Raw genomic sequence first — 24,744 nt, 5'->3', positions numbered from 1 at the left:
CAGTTCTATGCAAACAGGTGGGACCTCCTTTCCACAGGGTTCTCTGCCTGCCCCTTGGCCATATGTATTGTCCTGCTCAGGGCTGCAGTACGCACTCCCAATGGAGAAGAGGACAGGAGAAGAGGTCATCTAGAGACTGCCTGCCTTTTGCCAGCCAAACTGCATTGATTTGTTGTGTTTCAAGGGCTTACACTTCTGTGATGCACCGTGCAAGCAAATGCAAAACTTCCTCTTACCCTGTAACACAGGTGTGGCAGATGGCAACAGCACACCATACTATGAAGCAATCCACAAGATAAACGAGTAAACTGTTGAGAAACACACGCGGCACCACAGGACTGGGCCAAAGTCCATTTGTTGAACAACAGCTCATGCAGCACTGGGCTGACGACACTGGCGCTCTGGAAAAGTTTTCCCTTTGCCGAGTTTGTAATCATTCACTAAACCCCAAATCTCTAGTCTTGTTGTGATATATATTGTGCCTTCTTCCATCATCATCATCAATGCCTACGTCCCCGTCACAATGGACATACACTAAGGTGACAAAAAAGAAAAAAAAGATACAAAAGACCTGGACAGACTCTTTGCAACAATATAATCATCTGACAAACTGATGATCATGAAGGATTTCAATGCATATGTTTGGCAGTGATGCCAAAACATGGAGGAAAGGCATCAGACTCACAGGACTGGAAAGCTGAACAGCACTCACTTACTCCTGCTCTGCAAGGGTGCCAGCCAGCAGCTCTCAATCACTAACACCATCTTCGGCCTAGCAAATAAGAGAAAGATATTATGGATGCACTCACAATCTGAACAGTGGCATCTCACTGATAACCAACATTGCCTGTGAGTGGACTTGTGGCTATGTGCAAATGACCATGACTGGAAACACTCAAAATTCCCGGGAACAAGAGTCGAGAGCTCCCACAGCAAACATCTAATAAACATCAAAATTGGAGAAACTCGCAGGGGGTTCTCTACAACAATGATCCTAATGACATTCTCTGCAAAAGAGTTCCCAATTAAAAGTAAAATGAATCTCCCAGGATGCTATCAGGCAGCCATCGACTTTATAGGCATTTAAAAAAAAAAATCACCATAACAAATTCAAGGAGTACAGTGAAGACATCCAAAAGCTCTTTGTAAGAAATTAAAATTGTACGCTGTCAGCACCAATCCTGTGACCCTCTGCTCATGGAGCACCAAGGAGCAAGGGGCAGACCAATAGATTCCTGCATCCCAAGGTCAGAATCAGACAGAAGGTACCTTGAGAGCCTGCCAAGAGCCAACCAGCATCCCCAGAAGGCCCATCAAGGTTAAAGGAGAAGGAAATGAAAACATCTCTCCCTACCCACCTCTTGACCCAAAATGTGAATGTATTTCATAAACTTTAATTTACTAAGATAAAAAGAATTTTGTGTCATTTTTCAAATAGTAATACGAACTGAACAGGCTCTATACATGAAAGACATATCAATCCCCCACAATATACAACTAGATTCTACTTTGTGGTCTTCCTTAATGTAGATTAAAAATAGAAGTTACAGAATGATATAGTACAGCTGTAAAACCAAAGGATCCTACTCTAAATATTCTACGTTATGTTTTATAAATGGAATAAATATACTCCGTAAGCTAAAGACTAATAACAGCTAGTGTAAAGAACAGTGAAATTTTATTAAAATCTGATTTAGAGTTCTAGTATGAAATAAAAAACCAGTGCCTTTGTTTACATAATACTGTTTCTGTACAGGTCCTCCTGTTAAGAGGTGACAGTTAAGCATTTTTTTCTTAGATGACACAAATGACCTAACAACTGAAACAAAATAGTTAACTGTAAACATGTAAATATAAATATATTACAAAAATGACCTTTAAACATCTGAGTATCCAGATCTGTTAAATCAAAGACCTCTAACTATTTCAAAAGATGTATTTCCAATTTATACCAAACTTTACAGCTTAAGACTTACATATGAAAAAGAGGAACCCTGAATTATTAAAATTACAAAGAAAAAAATTCAACAGGAAAAATAAAAACCCAGAAGATTTTCAAGAGAGACTAGCTGGAATCAAGAAATAATATACAGGCAATCACAATTCCAAACATAAATGGTGAAGTCAGAAATTGGTACATGAAATCAAAAGGCCTTAAAAGTGAAGACCTATTACATGTGTCATGGTGTTCCAATTGAGGCCACAGGAAAAACAGACATAGAGAAAATGCAGTCCTCCTTAACCCAGCTACCTAAGTAAACAAAAGATAAAAATAGAGGGCTGTAAAGAGCTCATATCTTAAATATTGTGGCTCAGTTTATGAAACCAAAAATATAGCAAAACAATTTTTTGAATGGGAGTTTATGCTCTTAGAACTTAGCTAACATTAGTTGAGAGAAAACAATGTTTGCAAGGCAATCGATTAAGCTCAATTCTTGACACTTTCTTTAAAACAAAAGGAAAACATCTGCCAACTGGCACAGGAGTTCATTATTATTTTATTTGGTACAATCTGATTCTACTACTGTAAGCACTACTCTCAAAAAATGTCATTATTTGAAATGACATCTGCAGACACCTAAGTAATATCAGTGAAGAATTCAACAATTATTTCTAATTCTATGGTTAACTTTTCCTGAGAACTTACTTCAAGTTAGAAACTGTTCTAAGTGCCTTACACTTAAACTTATTTCACCTCTATTAGTAAACAGGGATTACTATAATCCCCAATTTATAAATAAGGAAACTGAGGCACAAGGAATTAAATACAGTCAACAAACGGTAGAGCTGGAACTTGAGCTAGGAAGTTGATTCCAAGCTGGAGCTCTTCACTGCCTACCAGGCTGCTTCCCTCAGAAGTAAGGAGGGAAGAGAGATTTCGATATGAAGAAACACACAGGCTAGTAGGCTCTACCAATAACTACTGAGCAAATTTGCCTCGCTCTGCAACAACTAAAGAGGAATCTTAAGGATAAAACTAAGATTTTCAGTGTAATAGATGTGGGCTTAGATGACTCCATGATATTCTTATTCTTACTATGACCCAGGTCTACCTTCTGTTTTCTTTGTAATTGACAATGAAGTATGAGGGAAAGTGTGAGGGGAGTGCGTGAGTGTGCACGTGGACACACGTTTGGGCGGTGGCGTTGTGTGGAGAAGGAAATTGGATGAATACATCAACTAACAAATGAAAGGCTGACTCAAATCAGAAGAGGAAGTGAATCCAAATGATTGCAGGAGATTTAGGTTAAGCTTCAAGACAAAATTTCTCTGATAACAGGGGTTGTTGAACACAAGACCTAGCAAAATTTTCCTTGGTGAATTCTATGAGTAATATCCATAATCATTTCTGGTTTGGCCATTGTGGTACTGAGAGGAGGACAGTGTACCAGCTTGAACCTGTGTGGTTGCTTACAGTTTCCTGAAACATGGCCTCAGAAACACTGGAGAAGAGCAGTCGGCCTGTTCTGCTGGGAAAGAGAGTACATGGAGGGGCTGACAGACTTGCTCTCTAACCTGCCACAAGATTATCTCTCAGTAAAAGCCATTCCCACTGGAGCGTTCTGCCTCTACAAGACTCTTCATGCAACTTCTTTAAGGTTTTATTTCAAGAAGTGAAAAGGTGACCTCTCCAGTGCCTCCTCCCATCTTCCCTTTCACTCGTTCCCCTTTTCCTGAAAGGCCTCCCTTTCTCTTCCTCTCTAGCAGCTTCTCCTAACTTTGCTTCCTTCTTGATCCTGTCTGGTTCACCTCGATCACTCCACCAGGGCTCCTCTCAAACTTCTCACTCTAAATCTGTCCCTTCCTGCATCAAGGCAGGACTGTAATGCTGGAAACACATCCTGCTCTGTGGAGAACAACAGCACTGCAAATCCACGGTCTCTGCTCTCACCTGACCCTCAATGCTGCTGATCAGCGCCCCACTCAACCCCACACACACCCTCCTCCAAATGCCACGCGCCAGCCTCTGCACAACCTTTGAACCAGCAGGCTTGTCTCCATCACAGAGAAGGTAAAATATCCAATGGACTGACACTTATAACTAGTCTCAGATCAATGAAAAATTATATAGTATTTTAGTCTATTCTCTTCACTTAATCTTGTTCTCACTAGGTCCTTTTTTAAAAAGGAAGCAAGGAAAAGTGGCTGCTTTATTTAAAAGAATCCATACAACAATACTTGTTTATATAATGAAATTTACATTGAGGGCCAAAAACCCTATGCATAAAAATACTGAGGCAAAATTCCAACTGTAGAAGAGAAATGATCATGTTGGCCCTTGTGTATATCCCACCGTCTTTTTCTAGCAAGATTCTACAGGGGGAGGAGAGCTTTGTGGAGGGAAAGGCAATGTGGCTCTGTGAAGGACACTGGCCTGGATGTCAAGGGCAGATGCAGGCCCTGGTGCTGCCCCCCCTCGCTGGCTCTCAATCTCATCATCCTACATTGATAGGCCTGGACCAGATGACTTCTGAGGATCCTTTTCAACTATAAGTAAGTTCAAGTCAAAGATAAATTAGGAGAAAAATAACACAACTTTATAGCCAAGTACTATTTTAAATTGGCTACAAGTTTCAAAGGGAAAGAAAGAAATGATCGGCTGATCATTTCTTGGGGCTGCAATTTTGGTAGAGAGCTGTTAAAGGGGCTATTTTATCATTTTCTGGTGTTGTACTGTAGTTTCTTTCCAGGCATATTAACGCAGAATTTAGAATAATTAATATATACCACCATTGTTAGTTGCAATATAATATTCAGGATATTAAAATTATATCATAAAGCTCAACTTTCATTAAAGTGTGATTTTTAAAAGGTTCACTGCTGGTTGAGTTTTTACCTCCAGGAGTTCACTTTTCTAATAGGAAAAAAAAAGATTTGAGGGGGAAAGAAATGAGGTTTGAGTTCTTCTTCCAACCAAGATAGGCTAACAGGCAAGATTTCCCTTTCCACTTAAAAACAACCAGCAAACTGGACAAAAAGATGAAATGATGGCTTTAGACGATGAAAAACAGGCAACACAAGACTGAGATCCCCAAGAAAAAGAAAATAAATAAGGTAAGCCCTAGGTTGATACCAGCTTACTCTGTGGAGGTAGTTTCTAGGCCATAGCAAGGGAGGGGGAACCCAAAACTGAGCCCAGCAATCTTGCTGAGTTGGACAAGACACAGCTTGGAGTTCGAGGTGGCAAAGATAACTATAATTTATGCAGCCAAATACTAGTGAGGTGGGAACTACACAAAGAGATGTGAAGGTCTCCAGAGTGGTCTCCTTGAGTCTTTGGCCATATAAACCTGTGAGAGGAAACAACCTGAGTCTGAAAAGAAACATTGCAAATGAGTGAGCCGAAGTCCCCAGGGTTTTTTCAGGACTGGGGACAGTTTGTAGTCCCACCAGTCAGCATGGAAAGATCTCATAGTACACAAGGCATTGGGTAGAATCCTCAAAAAAAATATTGCCTTAGTAGTGGGGCCAAATCATCCCTATCAAGACTGCTTTGGACCAGCCCTTCCAAAGGGTCAAGCTGATTCCAAGTAATTTATGCACTTAAAAAACAAACTCAACACTATCTAAAGGAATACAACAAAACCCACAGCAACCAAATACATAAAATTCACAATACCCAGCTCCAATTAAAAAAAAAAAAAAATACAAGCAATGCAAAGAAGCTGGGCAAGTGACTCACATAACCAAGAGAAAAATAAACCAACAGAAAGACACACAGAAATGACAGATGATGGAACTAGAACATAAGGTTATAAAAATACCTACTATAACAAGTTCTAGAAGTTCAAGGAAGCAGAAGAAAATATTATCATGATGGGGAGATAAACTGGAGACATAAACAAGACCCAAATGGAACTTTTGAAGATGAAAAATATAGTATCTGAAATGAAAAATATATTGGGTGAGATTAACACTGCAAAAGAAAAGATTAATACTGGAAGACATAGTAATAAAAATTATTAAAAATGAGACAGGGAAAAAACTGAAAAAATAAAAAGGAACACAGCATCAGTAGCTTGTGGGACACATTCAAGCAACCAAACATAGTTATAACTGTAGTCCCAGAAGAGCAGAGAGAGAACAGAAAAAATATTTGGAGAAATAACAGCAGAAAAAGTTCCCAACTTAATAAAAACTATAAATCCACAGATCCAAAAAGCTCAACAATCCCTAACCAAAATAAACATAAAGAAAATTATTCCAGGGAGTATTATAATAAACTTGCTAAAAAGCAATGGAAAGAGAATAAAAAGTCAGAAAACAAAAGACATGTTTAGAGGAATAAAGATAAGAATGACACCAGATTTATAATTACACATGATGAAAGATAATGCAGAGACATTACTGTAGTACTGAAAGAATAAAGTGTCAATCTAGAATTTTTTACCCAGAGAAGTCTCTTTCTAAGTTGAAGGCAAAATAAAAGCTTACAGAATTCATCACCAGCAGATCTATCCTATGAGAAATGTTAAAGAAAGTTTTTTAGGCAGAAGGAAAATGATACCAGATAGAAATCTGGATCTACACAAAAGAAATGAAGAGCATAGAAATGATATATTTGGTATATCTGAGTAACAATAAAAGACATTTTTGCCAATTTAAAGCAAAAGTTATAGCAGCATATTGTGAGATTTACAGCCTAAATAAAATATATGACAAAAACAGCATGAGGTATGAGAGGGCAAAATGAAAGTATACTGTTGTAAAAGATTCTTGCATTATACATGAAGTGGCATATTATATGAAGGTAGGCTGTGAAATTTAAAGATGTATACTTGAACGCCCAGAGCAACTACTAGGACAAAAAAGTTATTAAGGCAATAGTAAAAATAAAATGGAATGATTTAAAAAATTAATCTAAAAAGAAGGCATGAAAAGAGGAAAAAATGAACAAAAAATAGGTGGGATACATAGAGAAAAAATAGCAAGATAAGAGATATAAATTTTGACCATACCAATAATTACATTAAATGTAACAGTTTCAGCATCCCAGTTAAAACACATATTGTCAGACCCAACCATATGCTATCTATAAGAAACCCACTTTAAACGTAAAGAAACAAACAGGTTAAAAGTAAAAGATTTAAAAAAGATATAGCATGCAGACTTTAATCAAAAGAAAGTTGGAGTGAACACATTTGTATTGGACAAAGTAGACTTCAGTATAAGGAATATTACTAGAGATAAAGAGAGACGTTTCATAATGGTAAAAAGTCTCAATTCATCAAGAGGATATAACAATACTAAGTATGTCTAAACCTAATATCAGCGCTTCAAAACATGCAGCAAAAAAGTGATAGTGGTGACAGAAGAAATACAGGTGGAGAGTTCAACATTCCTCTCTCAGTAGTTGATAGAACAAGTAGACAGAAATCAGGAAGAATACAGAAGACCTGAACAACACTATCAACCAACTTGACCTAATTGACATTTATAGAACACTCCACTGACAACAGTAGACCATTTCATTCTTCTAAAGTACACATAAAACATTCACTGCAGCAGACCATATTCTGGACCATAAATCAAAGAGATTAAAATTATACAGGGTATGTTCTCTGACCACAACAGAATTAAACTGAATATCAATAATACAAAGAATATCTGGAAAATCCTAAATACCTGGAAAATAACATACTTCTAAATAATCAATGGGCCAAAAAAGAATTAACAAGGGGAACTAGAAAATATTTTTAACTGAATGAAAATGAAAATACAACATCTCAAAATTAGTGAAAATACAGCTCAACAAAACAAAGCAAAAAAGAACAGGATCCATTAAAAAATTTATCTTAGAGCATATTTTAGCTAAACTGAATCTATCTGGTAATTAGGCAATGATTAAATATGGTTGTTTTTATTTATTGTTATGTGAAAGGGCTTAATCCACCAATATTAATTGAGACTCTCCTTTAAAACAAAGGACGTACAAAGAAAGAAAGTACAGAGTCCCTCAATCTACCAGGAAAAATTAAGTTCTGTACTCAAACTTCAAAGTCAAGCAGAGGAGACACCAGGAGTATGTAACTGAAACCAGCACCACCCTGACAGGATGATCCCTGACAGGCTGACGGGCAGGCTGTGTGGAAGCAGAAGCACGTGGCTCAGACCCAGGGCCTGGATGGATACAACTATGCTAGTGCAAATGGGGTGCTAGGCAAGGGCCCAGCATGACCAAAGGCAGAATGCAGAGATGCCAGGAAGCAGGGCCAGTGAGCAACCGTTAATGCAATTTCATCACAATGCAGGCATTGCATGGGGAAGCTTGGGACTTAGTTGTGAGGGTCTGGAGTAACCCACACACTAGACCTGGAGACAGAAGGCCTCGGTTTGAGTCATGGATCTACTATGAACAACGTGGCCATTTCTCCCCTTTGCTGAAGCGCACTTTCTTACTCTGTGGACTGAAACCACCCCTGGCTGTCCCTCAGAGCTGCCGTGGGAACAACTGTGTCATACACACAGGGAAGTGTTGGGTCGATATAAAGACAGTGGGGAGGTACTAGAGGCTGTGGGGAGCAGGAAGGTGGCTGAGTGACCCAGGGGCTGAAGGAAGAGGAATGACACCCTAGTGATGTGAGCGCTGGGTAAGAAGTGAAAGAATGTGGACATGAGGCTACCAGAAGAGTGTTGGTAAGGAGAAGCACGGCCTCCACCGGTAAGGCTGCAGTGGAGGCACCAAGAAAAAGGTGGCCAAAGGAGCACTCATGAGATGGGCCAGGGTGACTGCCCCAGAATGGGACGGAAGCCAGGGAGGAGTAAAGCAGAACCTGGATCTAAAGCACATTGAATATCTGGGAGAACTGTGACCCCCCAATCAAGGAAGTTAGAAAATAGAGGTGATTTGAGTAGAGAAGGTATGATGTTTCCAAATGAATTTCTGCCCATACTATAAGAAACAGCTGACTTCGGGAGGAAAAAAAAAAAACCTCATGAAATAAACTATTTAATCCTAGAAATCAGTTAACTATTTTAAAAGCATTTAGCAAAAAAAGCATATGACAAATAACTTCCCTTTTCTTTTTTTAACCTCGAACTCCTGTTCTTAAGCAATCCTCTCACCTCAGCCTCCTGAGTAGCTAGAACTACAAGCATCATATCTGGCTAATTTTTAAATTTATTTTTTATAGAGACAGGGTCTCAGTATGTTACCCAGTCTGGTCCCAAACTTCTGGCTTTAAGTGATCTTCCTGCCTCAGCTTCCTAAAGTGCTGGGGTTACAGGTATGAGCCACTGTGTCTGGCCTGGCATGTAACTTTTATATACTATTATGTAAATGCCATTTTATCATACACTGTATCTGAATTTTACCTCATCATTTTTAACATCAATACATTGCTATGCATGGTGTGATTTTACTAGAAGGTTGTAATAATGGGAAAACACATGAATGAAGGCACCACAGAGAACGTTATTGCAAGATGTATCAAAATTCACTATCTCCTTTGGTGCTGAACTGGCAGAGCCAAAGAGAGTAAAAAGTGAAAAAAATCAATATGGTGGCAAGGAAAAAAGAATCATTTGTTACTGAGTTCTCTGCCTTAGAAAAAAAAAAATCATTAAAAAAAATGCAATCAAACAAGAAAGCCTAGTCACCTGAATCCACTAAACAAACAGACTTAACAGAAAACATCATTTCAGAATAAACTATAATTGTATGGGATACAGATTTTGTTTGAATTGAGTATGATGCCAGCTGGTGCTTCAAAATTCACTATGTGTGGTGACTAGGCTGAAAAGTAAGACTTTTATTTCACTCCAAGGGAACCACTTTCACATACTTCGACTTGACTCACTACGTGAGAAACAGGGTAATTGCTTTTCAAAACGATGATTAGAAAAATACATTTGAGTAATGTTCACTGAAAGTAGCTCAGGTCTAAAATTCACATGATTTCTAAATACAATAATAACACCCAGGGTGAATCTGAATTAGATATGATTAGCTTATTCTAGTAAAGTCAACAGGAGAAGGTTTGTTGTTCTGTGAGAAGGAAAGCTTTTCCAAGCTTATCTAAGAGACATTTAAGACAGTGTGTGTTGTATGCCCATGTTACTTCTAAACCAATTGCAAGAGCCAGTAAACGTCTGCCACTAGAGCTTTTTGCTGACTTACAAAATGTTTGCCCAGAATCAAACTTCGTTTTCAAAAGCATACATGTAGAAAGAAATGCTAACTAGCATCCTGGGAGTAACTTATTCAAGATTTTTTGCTGTGGCATGTAAAAACGAACCTCAAAAGGAAATTTTAAAAGCGGAGGGAAAAGAGGGAAACATCTCGATAGGCTCCAAAGAACTCACCCGTGCAAAGTCAAACGCATATCTGTAAATAAGTTTAAAGTTTGTAGAATCGTTTAAGAATGATCTTAAGTAATCCAAAGTATTTCTGAGTTTTTCTGTTGTATCACATCTAGAAAAACAAAATAAAAGCAAATTATGAACTGAGTTCATTTATTAATTTTTTTAATTGAGGCAGTAATATAAACCCAATACCAAATAAAGAACAAACCCTGAAGTTGAAACCCATCCATAATCTATTTTCTCTACACTTAAAAAATTTTTAAATGTACAGAAAAGTTGAAAGAATAGTAAATAACCACTCATATACTATCCCCTTGATCCAGCAATTAACTTTTTTTCTATTTATGCACTCTCTCTCATATACGTATACATTTTCTATACCATTTAAAAGTTGCAAACACAATGAAACTTCATCCCTAAACACTTCAAAACCATCATCAGTCTTACTACTGTATCAATGTTAACTTTCTTAGCTGATATACAATCCACATGCAAATTTCCCAGTTATTCCCCAATTTCTTTTATAGCTGTTTTCAACCAGGAACCAATCAAGGACCATGCACTGCTTTTAGCTGTCATATTTCCTTAGTCTCTAGAAGAGTGCCCTGCCTTTTTCTTTCTTGACAATGTCATTTTTGGAGACCAGACCACTTGCTTTTGCAGAATGTCCATCTGTCAAATAATTTCCCTATGATTATATTAGATCCAACACTTCCAACACTACATATGATCATAGGGAAATCATAATTTCCCTATGATTATATTAGATCCAATAACATTATTCATCATGTCTGTCTATCCCTGTCCCATTACTGGATTCCTGTTGTTACGGTGGTGTCTACCATTTTCCATTGAAAAGCAATTCTTCCTCTTTGAAATAGTAAGTATCTACAGGATGATCCCTTGAGACTATAAATGTCCAGTCCTAACAACCTTTCACTCAATGTGTATTGTATACTACTTAAACTTCCTATTTTCCTCCTGTCTCAATATCCCCACAAATAAGCAATGAACATCCTATCCAGGAGACCAGGTCCACTAGTGATAAGTCTGCCCCCTGCCACAGGGTCCCCTTCTTGCCCTCCCCTGACTATGACTGAGTGACATCCACACCCACCAATCTGACATCCAGGGAAGGAACTTGCCCATGGGTCCTCCCTCTCTCTAGGTTCCCCACCTGCTTAGCAGAGCCCACTCCCTGGGAGCTTCTCCCATATAGCTCCCTGTGTGGCATGCCATGCTTCCCTCTCTATAACCTGAGAATAAAATAAATCCTTTAATCTCCTATGCCTCTCCCAGTGGAAGTTCTGTGGCCATGCTGGAATGATCTTTAAAGACCTCACAAGGAGGACATACTCGGGACAACACACAACGCTTATAGCATCCATTGGTGATACCTGCCTGAATCAGTAACATCTGAAGATCCAAGATGGTGATTTTCTAATCCTATCATTCCTTTTACATTTATTGGCTATAATTCTTCTATAAAGAAGAGCTCCACACATGACCTTCTTATTTTCTGGACTTAGGATTTTTTGCGTTTAATTCAGTGTGTTATAATCTGTTACTGTCATTATTCTTTTTGACTGTACAAACTTTCCCCATTTGGGCAGTAGCCCCCTAAAGCTGGTTCTAGTTTCCTTCTGACATGTCCCCGCCAAGTCTCTGAGCATTACCTTACTTTCTGGAACAAGATGTTCCAGCTCACCCTGTTCTTACCCTATTCCAGACTTGAAATCAGCCATTTCTCCAGGGAGCCTTGGTGGTGATAATCTGTTTTTACCAGTAAGTGATACAGTGTTTACTTTTCATAAGCAAGCAGACTTACTGGCTCTTTTTACAAACTAATTTTCTGTTTGCAATATCTAGCCCTTAAAAATGAGAATCAAGAGCCACCATTTTCACCAGCAATATTAAAGATTTTCAATGCTGAATATGTATTGTGTTTCTCTATTATAGATCTTTAACCTACTAAGTACAGATAATACATATACCAAGTATTATCAGTATGTTTTATATACTGTATAAACTAAAATGGTTCATAATAGAGCACACTAATCTATTTTTAAAAACAAACCTGTTTTTAAAATCTGCTGCTTCTTTGTACCTAACTACAAATAAATCCTTATGATCTCTTTGTTGAGATGATAAACTAAGAACCTGCAATTAGGCTAAATGTTTAATTTCTATGAAACAGAACAATTTAGAAAGTCCTTTATTTCTTCCTAATGTGAAAAGTAAAAAAGATTAAAATTGGGTTATTTTAGAGTCGGAAAACACTTCTTCAAGAGAATGACACATAAGCTAAGAGTTGAGAGATAAGCAGGAACTAGATATTTTGGAGAGGTGGGAAAAGCTCTCTGTCTATTAGGAACAGCATATGCAGAGGCCTAGAAGCAGATAGGAGTATGGTGTAAGTCCAACAGACTAAAAGACAGCCACTGTGGCTGGAGGGTATAGAGGAAGATGGAAAGAGGTGTAAGATGATGCTGAGAGGAACACGGGGTCGGGCTCATAAAGGGCTTTTGTAGTCCAGAATGAGGGTTTTTAAAATTACATCCTAGGAACAAAGGAGGACACCTGCCGCTATGAGAAAGACCATGATCAGGGCTGCATCTTGACAAGCTCACTCTTGATCTCCATGGAGAAGGACTGGGGGGAAGGAAAAGAGATACGGAGAGCCAGTTAGAGATCTAGCGCCAGAATCCCAATGAGGGGGTCACAGGGACTAGAAAGATACACAAGAAAGCAGTAAACAGGAGTTAAGTCTGGAAGGCAGGGCTGAATTTACACTGGGTGCTTCTACTATAGGGTTAGTGTTTTTAATGGTGTGCATATAATAATATAATATTAATAATAATGGTGGAGGGTCACAGAGGAGGGAAACTGGGTAACCCAAAACCATAAAGTCCAGGTCCCTGTTCTTCACTGGAAAGAGGGTCAAGGACCAAAGCCACAGATTTGGCTGGCAGTTTAGTTTAGTCCTGTCTAAGAAGAAGAAGAAGAAGAAGAAGAAGAAGAAGAAGAAGAAGAAGAAGAAGAAGAAGAAGAGCAGTTGTTTGTTTTAACAGATTCAAGAGCAGGAAGCACTAATTTAGATAACTACCCCATAGTTAAAAGAAAATAAAGTTAGCTATAAATCTCCAGGCAGAGCTACTATGAGAAGAAATGTGAAGTTCTGCAGCATGCCTGGGAGCAAGTCCAACACCTTGGCAAAAAGATGTCCCTATGTTTGAAAGATGCTCAGAGATCCTGTCTGAAATGCAGGAAATGAACAGTTCTTGTGCTTTTCACATAAAATACACAAGTAATATTACTAACTCATGTACCCATTAAAAACCTGGGGTTGGAGCTAATATTGCCAATACAGAGTTTAATCTGCTTTAAAGGGGGTCTTGAACACACAAAGCCCCTGGACTGGCCCCCAATAGTGAAACAGGCCACTGAGTCACTCTGTCCAGAACCACAGGCTGCCATCTAGTGGCCAGTAAATATGCACATCTTCAGACTCGGTTCTAACAGAGCCTGGCTTGGGACATGTAAGCCACCAACGTGACTTTAGAAAGCAGCCACATCTTTAACTCAAATCTTCCAACATGTTTCTATGTACCATGTATAAAAAAACTTGTAGAAGTCACAGTGACAGTGCCACGCTTCTAAGGAACACCATTTCCCAACACAAAAAATGCACACAATGTTTTCTTTTTGAGTTTGCTGCTGTAACAGATTTGTAAGGACAGAAATCAACACAGTAATCTTCAAAGTTTATAAAATCAGAGGTAGCTTTCCCCTATTACCCAGGAAAAGGCCTCTGCCCCTTCACTTAGTCATCCCAAAGGTATTTTTCCAGGCCATCATCAGTTTATTGTAGTTACAATTCTCACTTTTTTTTTTTTTTTAAGTTTAAGCACCACAATTAGCTTAATTCATCAGACCAAAACAGGAGCTGTGTCTTCTCTGGCAGAGGAATGATCTCGGGAGTGCAAGGATAGATGTTCCCTACCAGCTGCCAGCCTAAGACCAAACTCTCACACCATTCACCTCCTGTTCCAGGTTCACAGGTCCTAGGGAAGCCAAGCACACAATTCCTCTGGAGAGCATCAAGGAGATTAATTTTTGAGAGCCCAGGCATAAGCCGTAAGCTGTACTTCAACACCCTAGTTTAATGATGCTACCAGAGACACCCAGGAAATGACAGAAACGATTGAAAACTCTGGTTTCACAGCCCATGGGCTTTCTGTTTCTACCACACTCCCACCATACGGTAACTTTTTTTTAAAATCTTTTTTGCAGCATTTTAACTAAATATAATGAATGGTCTGAACGTTTGCATCCTCCCTAAATTTGTAGGTTGAAATCCTCACCCCCAAGACGATGGTATCAAAAAGTGGTGCCTTTGTGAGATTATTAGGTTCTGGGGGCAGAAACTTCATGAATGAGATTAGTTAAGAGACCCAAGGGAGCTTGTTTGCCCCTTCCAACATGGGAGGACCCAGTTAGAAAGCACCATCTCTGAACCAAAAAGCAGGCTCTCACCAGACACCAAATCTATGGCGTCTTGGTCTTGAGCTTCTGGGCCTCCAGAGAAATAAAATTCTGTTGTTTATAAGCCACCCAGTCTAAAGCATTCTGTTATAGCTGCCTAAATGGCCTAAGACATGAATATATAAAAATAAAGATTTTGTTCTATACTTGTTAATTCCAGTTTGAGATCAAAATATTTCATTTAATACAATCAAAATGAGCAAAAATAGAAAAGAAATCCAAAACAGAAGACAAAGTAGTTTAAAAGATAGATTACTTTCTGCCTTTAGAGCATGTAAACGATTACTCTCTGGGTTTTCTTGAGTACTAGGTGCACATACCTCACAAATACAATGCTTATTTAGTTACTTTACTGGCATAAAGATAAGTGACCGTGTTACTTTTAGATCTTTTGCCTTAATATTGTTTATAAGCCCCTCCTCTTAATGGACTTTATCTTACTCATGGTTTTTGTTTCCCTAGGGTCTGGAATACTACACTTGGCATATCACTGCCATTCAAACATTTGCTGAACAAATGACTAATCTAGAAAGGCTGGAAAGTAGGGGTGGGAGGGTAGGCAGAGGTTCTTCAAACTTGAAGTTGGACTATTTTTGAACTACAAAGAAACTTAAAAGTTATTCTGAATAATTATCTCCACCTCATTGATGAGGACACCAACCTCAGAGTTTCACATCACAAAAAGCAAGCAGTTCCTCCATGTCTTTATAGTGGATCAGGCTTGTCACTAAACTCCGAATTGCAAGGATCAAGTGGCAATCACCCTGAGAACCCACCTGCCACCACCTGCATCATACAAAGTGGCAAGCAAGGTTCCCAACAAACAGCCTGAAGGAGTACCCTGCACTCAGAACGCGGACACAGACCTCTTCCAGGAAATTGCTTCTCACTTCCCAGGAGACATGGCCCTCAAAACACATGGGCAAGGTCTGGCATCAGGTAATATTCTTTTGCAGAGGGACATTCTTTTGTAAAGAACTTAGTACTATGCAAACTGGGTATCACACCTTCTTAAGACAAATAAAAATGGGCCTGAAAATGTTGATGGTGCCTCGTCTGAAGGCTGGAAATAAAATCCTGATATGCCCATGCATTCATCATCACAAGGACACTTTAAAATGGAGCCATCGGCTGCTCTACTCAGCAATGATGGCCAGGCACGGTGACTTACGCCTGTAATCCCAACACTTTGGGAGGCTGAGGTGGGCAGATCACTTGAGGTCAGGAATTCGAGCCTAGCCAACATGGCGAAACCCCATCTCTACTAAAAATACAAAAATCAGCCAGGTGTGGTGGTGCCCTCTTGTAATCCCAGCTACTCGGGAGGCTGGGGCACAAGAATCACTTGAACCCAGGAGGCGGAGGTTGCTGTGAACCAAGAGCACGCCACTGCACTCCAGCCTGGGTGACAGAGGGACATTCCGTCTCAAAAAAAAAAAAAAAAAAAGAAAAGAAAAGAAAAGAAAAGAAAAAGGAAGCAATGAAGAAAAGTGAGAAAAATAATGAAAGAGAGTGAATAGGATTAAAATCATCAGGAGCTGTTCCCCCAAAAGGACAAACAAGTTTTAAAACATTTCAGAGAATTTAACTCTAAAATTCTAGAACACACTCTGATAGGAAAGTATATTTGTAAAAGGGTGAAAAGGGTGGTTTGGCTTTTACCTAAAACTCGTTTGTCATCAGATAATATTGTTAGAAGGAAGAATATGATTTAAGAATGAGAAGTCTTAAGTGTTCTTCCCATCTCTGCCACATTCAGACATCACCGATCACCTCTTTGCCTCAGTTTCCTCATTTGTAAAATGTTCAGGATAAAATCTGATCTGTCTTCTTCACAAAGTAGCTATGAGGCATTCAAATGTGTGAACAGTGAAAAGTCTTCATAAACTACTAAAGCACAATGTGAAAGCACTCTTAACAATAACAAATGAACAGTGACATTAAAAGTGGACAAATTCCAAAATTATTTAAATAAAACCATTTTGACTCCAATTCTAATCCAGTAAAAATCAAGATCTATTATTCTTAAAGTGAAAAGAAAAAGATAAGTCATCCCAACTACTTTAGATTAAAATTACTATGTTAAGAATTAGCACTTCATCTTCAATGCTATTTGAAACATTTAGTCATCCACTTTAACTGCATCTTTCAAGGCCTAATATAGAATGACAATTTGTTTTCTTGAATGAAACTGAGCAAACACACAACACGCAGGCGCATGCACACACGCACATACTGTATGCACAAGGCAAATACATAAAACCACTGATTTTTCTTATCCTGGGTCAGGTTACACAAACCAAATCTTTATTAATTTTTTAAATCACTGGAGTAATGAAGTTTTACTTTTACCCAAAGCTAAAATCAGAATATATAAAGAGATATCAAATATTTTAACTTACAAGTTATATGTTACTCAACTTTTTCTCACTAACTATAAACCAGATGCCAGTAAGTCTTTGCCTTTTAATCTCTAAAACTGCACCGTCCAACTCAATAGCCACTGGGCACATGTGACTACTGAGTACTTGAAATGTGGCTAATACAAATGGAGATGGACCATAAAATACACCCCAGATTTTGAAGACTAACCATGAGAAAAAATAACATAAAAATATCTCATTGACTTCTTAAAAACACTGATTATATGTTGGAATGAAAATATGCTGGATTGTTTGGGGTTAATAAAATAGATTAAAACTGATTTTACCTGTTTCTACTTTTACATGCGGCTATCAAAAAATCTTAAATTACATAGGTGGCTTTGTCATATGAGAAAATGTTGGTCTATTTCTCTCGGAGAGAGCTGCTCTACAAGAATACCAACACACTCTGTCTCTCCACATACCTGTATAGACAGTTTATAAATTCGCCCAGAATAGTCCTCAAAATGGGTCTTAGTCTTTACATCCTTGGCCACTGAGGAAGCTTGGCCAGACCACCTGACTTCCTTCCACTCACTCAATCACCTGAAACCTGAAGTCCCAGGAAGAGGCAACCACCTGGGAAGGGCAGGGACCCCACGAGTGCAGCCTAGGACTTACTGGAGAGAAGTCATTCCTTTCAACCACTCCTGCAGAGTAAAATAGCCCATGTTTTGTGCATCCAATTTCCAAGCTAGGACAAGCATAACTACCTGTTAAAAAAATACACAATTAAAAAAATATATTAGACAAATTAAAAAAGAATAAACAAACAGATCTGTCATTAATACATTAACGTTTTGCCAAATGCGTCTGTTTACAGTAGTTCAGTCACTGAAATATGAGCAGAGTTAACTTCAAAAATGAGTTCTAGTTTGGCAAATATCCAAAAAATTTGACAATATCGTCTGCTGATAAGAGTTTGGAGAAGCATGTATTCTCCTGATGTACAATAGTGGAGGTGTAGGGTGATCACTCTCTCCAGAGGGCAGTATCAAATGTAAAACCAGTTATTGACAATTCCACCTATGGAAAGTTATCTTATAGGTCTACCTGTAAACAGACACAAAGATGAATAGTCAACAGTATTTACTGCAGTACAATTTGTAGCAGTTAAAGACTGAAAACAACCAAATGTCCATTAATAAGGGACTGGTTAAATACTTCTTTGCTGAATACATTCCATATAAAGGAATACTATGACACCACTAAGATGAACGAAGTAGAACTAGCTGGACAAATATGGAATAATCTCCAAGATGTATTAAGTGAAATAGCAAGGTGTAGAACAGTGGATTAAAACATAACAAGGTGGACAGCAGGAGACACGCAGTGGAGTTGTAGCACATATACTTTAATGTTTGTGAATTCACTATATACACTGGTTGGAAATTATTTTAAAGTAGTTCCACATTCCACTTAAGACAGCACTATGCCTGGAATGGGCCCAGGGTCTGTGGCATGGTCCCATCACTTGTAAAGGAGGGTCAGGCCCCCAGGTGCCACCTGTGCTTTTGTGACGCTTCTGAAACCATGCAGGTTTCAGAAACGGTGACAACTCTGGTTTATGCCACTGCTTGCTACTGTTTCACTTAGCTATTTTAGAGAAAAGATAGCACAGAGAACTGATGGTGAGTTTTAATAAATACCTGAAGGTGTAAAGACAAAATGACATTTCAAAGGTGCACCCAGTTTTAAGCTATCTGGAATGCTACATAGGGACAGGGCTGAGGCCATGTGTGACTGGGACAAGAGGAGGAAGCCTTCCTTCTCATCTACCTCAAAGAGCTAGAAGAGGTGAGAAGTAACTAAAAAAGAATGTCAGTCCTAAAAAGGTAAAGAGGAGGGACAGGGCCTTCTTAGGACCATTCTGCCAGCCACTCTGTAGAACTGGTTATCTCTGGACGGTCATTCATATATAAGGAACATCCAAGTCTTACAATGGGAATCAGGTACACACTGTTAACAGGCTCTCTCTCTGTATTGAAACAGAAAAAGGCAATGGGTAGAGATATATGTTTCTCCAAGGACTAGGATACCCAACATTGGCAGTTAATTCGATCTCTTTACTTTTAAACCTAAGGCTTCATTTCAGCTACTGAAAGAATCATTCAAAACCATTAAAACACCATCCCTGTGCCCAACTGGGTCAGCTGATGGCTGTGGTAAAAGGAACTAGGATGATATAAAAACATGAAACATGAGGCAAGAAATCATTTTTAATGACTTCTGAGCCTCCGAGAGCCAACATGTCCATTAAAAACTCTAGAACAAGAGTAGTTAGGAGATTCAGAAGCTCTTCTTAAATTGTCTGCCAATAAGCTAGGTTGTAGGCTAAAAAATCTCTAGCTTTGTCTAATTTACATCTAGAGTAGTAAGGAGAAGCTTTCTCTTGATGCTTTATGGTTTTCCTCACCGGAAATTAGTATCAGTGAGAACCTACGAAATTTTTAGGATCTTTCATCAAATAAATCAGTACATATGAATTTTTGAAAGTCATTAGGTTGTTTTAGATTAAAAAATTTAGATTACTAGGTAAATCACTAGGACTGATTAGTAATGATTGCTTACAAGGCTAAAACATGATTGTTAAATAGGTTAGAAAGTGGTGACTTAAGAGACCGAGGGGCTACTAAGAATTTCCCAAAACGATGGGGTTACAGTTCTTCAAATTATTCACACATTAGTGGATTTTCTCCTCATCCCTCAGGTGTCTAGGAATTCTGACTCTTGCATATCAATTTACCTAGGACAACTAACCAGCTCATATTTTCGAATGCAAACTAGGTATTCTCAAACCATCTCTATTCTACTCTCTACCAAAAAGATTTAAAAATTCTACATAAACACTTGTTAAGTTAAAAAAAAAAATGGTGGGGGCGGAGCAAGATGGCCGAATAGGAACAGCTCCAGTCTCCAACTCCCAGCGCTGCAGCCGCACACAGAAGACCGCATTTCTCTTTGCATTTTCAACGAGGTCGGGTTCATCTCACTGGGGAGTGCCGGACGATCGAGCTGGCCAGCTGCTGCAGCCCCACCAGCCAGAGCTGAAGGAGGCTGCAGGCATCGGCCACCTGGAAGCGCAGTGTAGCGGAATCCCTTTTCCTAGCCAGGGAACTGAGACACAACACCTGGAAACGTGCAACCCCACCCCAATATTGCTTTAAGCAAACAGGCAACACCAGGAGATCATATCCCACACCTGGCCGAGGGTCCCATGCCCACGAGCCTCCTCATTGATAAGCAAAGTACAGCAGCCCGCATCTACCTGCAAGGCAGCAGCCAGGCTGGGGAGGCTCGCCACAAGCTGGGAGGCTTGGTAGAAACGGGTGTCATGGGAAGCTCCAACTGGGTGAGCCTCACAGCAGCTCAAGGAAACCTGCCTGGTCTCCGTAGACTCCACCTCTGGGGACACAGGGCACAGCTACACAACAACAACAACAACAAAAAGGCAGTCCCTGCAGACGCAAACCACTCTGCCCTATTGCTTGAAGAGAGCAGTGGATCTCCCAACACGGAGGTTGAGATCTGAGAAGGGACAGACTGCCTGCTCAAGCGGGTCCCCTGACCCCTGAGTAGCTAATCAACTGGGAGACATCCCCCACTAGGGGCAGTCTGACACTGCACACCTCACAGGGTGGGAGTACACCCCTGAGAGGCTCAAAAGCGCAACTGTGATGGTGGCACACTCACACCAGAAATATTCTCTATCTCTGCAGCCTCTGCTGCCATACCCAGGCAAACAGGGTCTGGAGGACCTCAAGCAATCTCCAACAGACCTATTACAGCTGAGGTCCCAATTGTTAGAAGGAAAACTCTCAAACAGGAAGGACACTTAGCTACACCAAAAACCCCATCAGTACATCACCATCAATAAAAGTATCTCAGAGGCAGATAAAACCACAAAAGATGGGGAAAAGCAGGGGCAGAAAAAAGCTGGAAATTCAAAAATAAGCAGAGCAATATCTCCCCGCAAAGTGAGCAGCTCATCGCCAGCAACGGATCAAAGCTGGACGGAGAATGACTTCTGACGAGATGAGAGTAGTTATTAAAGGTCAGTCCATCAAATTCTCAGAGCTGTGCTGAGGAATTACGCACCAGCAGTAAGAAACTAAAAAATCTTGAAAAAAAAGTGGAAGAATTCAATGGCTAGAGTAATTAATGCAGAGAAGGTCATAAAACTAAAATGAAAGAGATGAAACCACACACTAGAAATACGTGATAAATGCAATGCTTCTAACCTACCCGATCAACTGGAAGAGTATACCAGCGATTGAGGATCAAATGAATGTGAAATGAAGCAGAAGAGAACCAAAAGAAAAAAAAAAAGAAGAAAAGAAATGAACAAAGCTCACAAGTAAGAAGTATGGGATTATGTAAAAAGACAAATCTACATCTGATTAAAAGTCTTGAGGGGGGAAAATGGGAACCAAGTTGGAAAACACCTTCAGGATATCATCCAGAGAACTTCCCCAACCTAGTAGGGCAGGCCAACATTCAAATCCAGGAAATACAGGAGAACGCCACAAAGATACCTCGAGAAGAGCAACTCCAAGACACATAATTGCTGATTCACCAAAGCGAAATGAAGGAAAATCTTAAGGGCAGCCAGAGAGAAAGGTCGGGTTACCCAACAAAAGCGGGAAGCCTACCAGACTCACAGCAGATCTCTCGGGCAGAAACTTCCAAGCCAGGAAGAGTATAAATGATATTCAACATTCTAAAGAAAAGAATTTTAAACCCAGAATTTCATATCCAGCCAAACTAAGTTTCATAAGTGAAGGAGAAACAAAATCCTTACAGATAAGCAAATGCTTAGAGATTTTGTCACCACTAGCCTGCCTTACAAGAGACCCTAATAGCACTCAACATGGAAAGAAACAAACTGCACCAGCCATTACAAAAACATGCCAAAATGTAAAGACCATCGAGGCTAGGGAAGAAACTGCATCAACTAATCCAGCAAAATAACCAGTTAATATCATAATGGCAGGATCAAGTTCACACATAACAATCTTAACCTGAAATGTAAATGGACTAAATGTCTAAATGAAAAAAGACACAGACTGGCAACTGGATAAAGAGTCATCAAGACTCCATCAGTCTGCTGTATTCAGGAGACCCATCTCACACGCAGAGACATACATAGGCTCAAAACAAAGGGATGGAGGAAGATTTACCAAGCAAATGGAGAACAAAAAAGCAGGGTTGCAATCCTAGTCTCGATAAACAGACTTAAACCATCAAAGATCAAAAGAGACAAAGAAGGGGCCATTACATAATGGTAAAGGGATCAATTCAACAGGAAGAGCTAACTATCCTAAATATATATGCACCCAATACAGGAGCACCTAGATTCATAAAAAGCAAGTCCCAGAGTCTTGAAGGCAAAGAGACTTAGACTCCCATACAATAATAATGGGAGACTTCAACACCCACTGTCAACATTAGACAGATCAACTAGTGACAAAGTTAACAAGGATATCCAGGAATTGAACTCATCTCTGCAGCAAGCAGACCTAATAGACATCTATAGAACTTCCACCCCAAATCAACAGAATATACATTCTTCAGCACCACATCGTACTTAATCTAAAATTGACCATATAATTGGAAGTAAAGCACCTCAGCAAATGTACAAGAACAGAAATTATAACAAACTGTCTCTCAGACCACAGTGCAATCAAATCCAGAACTCAGGACTAAGAAACTCAATCAAAACCGCCAACTACATGTGGAAACTGAACAACCTGCTCCTGAATGACTACTGGGTACAATCTAAATGAAGGCAGAAATAAAGATGTTCTTTGAAACCAATGGAGAACAAAGATACAACATACCAGAATCTCTTGGACACATTTAAAAGCAGGGTGTAGAGGGAAATTCTATAGCACCAAATGCCCACAAGAGAAAAGCAGGAAAGATCTAAATTGACACCTCTAACATCGCGAATTAAAAAGAACTAGAGAAGCAAGAGCAAACACATTCCAAAGCCAGCAGAAGGCAAGAAATAATTAAGATCAGAGCAGAACTGAAGGAGATAGAGACACAGAAAACCCTCCAAAAAAATCAACAACAAACCAGGAGTTGGTTTTTGAAAAGATCAACAAAATTGGATGCACCACTAGCAAGACTAATAAAGAAGAAAAGAGAGAAGAATCAAATCGACGAATTAAAAAATGATAAAGGGGATATCATCACCACCCACCCCACAGAAATACAAACTACCATCAGAGAATACTATAAACACCTCTTAAAGAAATAAACTGGAAAAAACCTCAGAAGAAATGGATAATTTCCGGACACTGTTATCCTTCCAAGCCAAACCAGGAAGAAGTTGAATCCTGAATAGACCAATAGTAGGCTCTGAATTGAGGCAATAATTAATAGCCTACCAACCAAAAAGTCCAGGACCAGATGGATTCACAGCTGAATTCCTACCAGAGGTATAAGGAGGAGCTGGTACCATTCCTTCTGAAACTATTCCAAATCAATAGAAAAAGAGGGAATCCTCCCCCAACTCATTTTATGAGGCCAACATCATCCTGATACCAAAGCCTGGCAGAGATTAATAATCGAAAAAGAGAATTTAGACCAATATCCCTGATGAACATCGAATGCAAAATCCTCAATAAATACTGGCAAACCGGATTCAGCAACACATCAAAAAGCTTATCCACCATGATCAAGTGGGCTTCATCCCTGATGCAAGGCTGGTTCAACATTCGCAAATCAATAAACATAATCCAGCATATAAACAGAACCAAAGACAAGAACCACATGGATTATCTCAATAGATGGTGAAAATAGTTTTGACAAAAAATTCAACAGCCCTTCATGCTAAAACCAATAAATTCGCTGGGTATTGATGGAACGCACTCAAAATAATAAGAGCTATTTATGACAAACCCACAGCCAATATCATAATGAATGGCAAAACTGGAAGCATTCCCTTTGAAAAATCCCAGCATAGGATGGCTCTCTCTCACCAATTCTATTCAACATAGTGTTGAAGTTCTGCTAGGGCAATTAGGCAAGAAGCAAACAAAGTATTCAAGCTTAGGAAAAGAAGAAGTCAAATTGTCCCTCTTTGCAGGTGATGACATATGATTGTATATTTAGAATAATTCCCATTGTTCCCAGCCCAGAATCCTTAAGCTGATAAGCAACTTCAGCAAAAAGTCTCAGGATACAAATTAATGTGCAAAAATCACAAGCATTCTTCCATATACACCAATAACAAACAGAGAGCCAAATCATTACCAACTCATTCACAATTGTTTCAAAGAGAATCAAATACCTAGGGAACTAAACTTACAAGGGATGTAAAGGACCCTTCAAGGAGAACTACAAACCACTGCTCAAAAGTGAAATCAAAGAGGACACAAACAGCCTGAAGAACATACCTATGCTCATGGATAGGGAAGAATCAACATTTGAAAATGGCCATACTGCCCAAGGTAATTTATAG

The 24,744-nt window shown here is 39.2% G+C and overlaps 1 protein-coding gene across 13 annotated transcripts in view; it reads right to left on the bottom strand.

Annotated features, from left to right (window-relative positions):
* The window catches only part of DCUN1D4 (defective in cullin neddylation 1 domain containing 4), an 89,265-nt gene that overhangs the window by 7,518 nt on the left and 57,003 nt on the right, over positions 1-24,744 (bottom strand). For all 13 annotated transcript variants that reach the window (XM_009207119.4, XM_017958824.3, XM_017958828.3 and 10 more), the window contains 2 exons: positions 17,895-17,986; positions 10,306-10,414 (listed from right to left, as the gene is read on the bottom strand). In XM_009207119.4, coding sequence (XP_009205383.2) covers positions 10,306-10,414; positions 17,895-17,986 — 201 coding nt within the window. The remainder of the gene's footprint in view (positions 1-10,305; positions 10,415-17,894; positions 17,987-24,744) is intronic.

The sequence above is a fragment of the Papio anubis genome, chromosome 3, assembly GCF_008728515.1.
Source record: "Papio anubis isolate 15944 chromosome 3, Panubis1.0, whole genome shotgun sequence".
NCBI classification, from domain to species: domain Eukaryota; kingdom Metazoa; phylum Chordata; class Mammalia; order Primates; family Cercopithecidae; genus Papio; species Papio anubis.
This window is presented reverse-complemented; position numbering and strand designations above follow the sequence as displayed.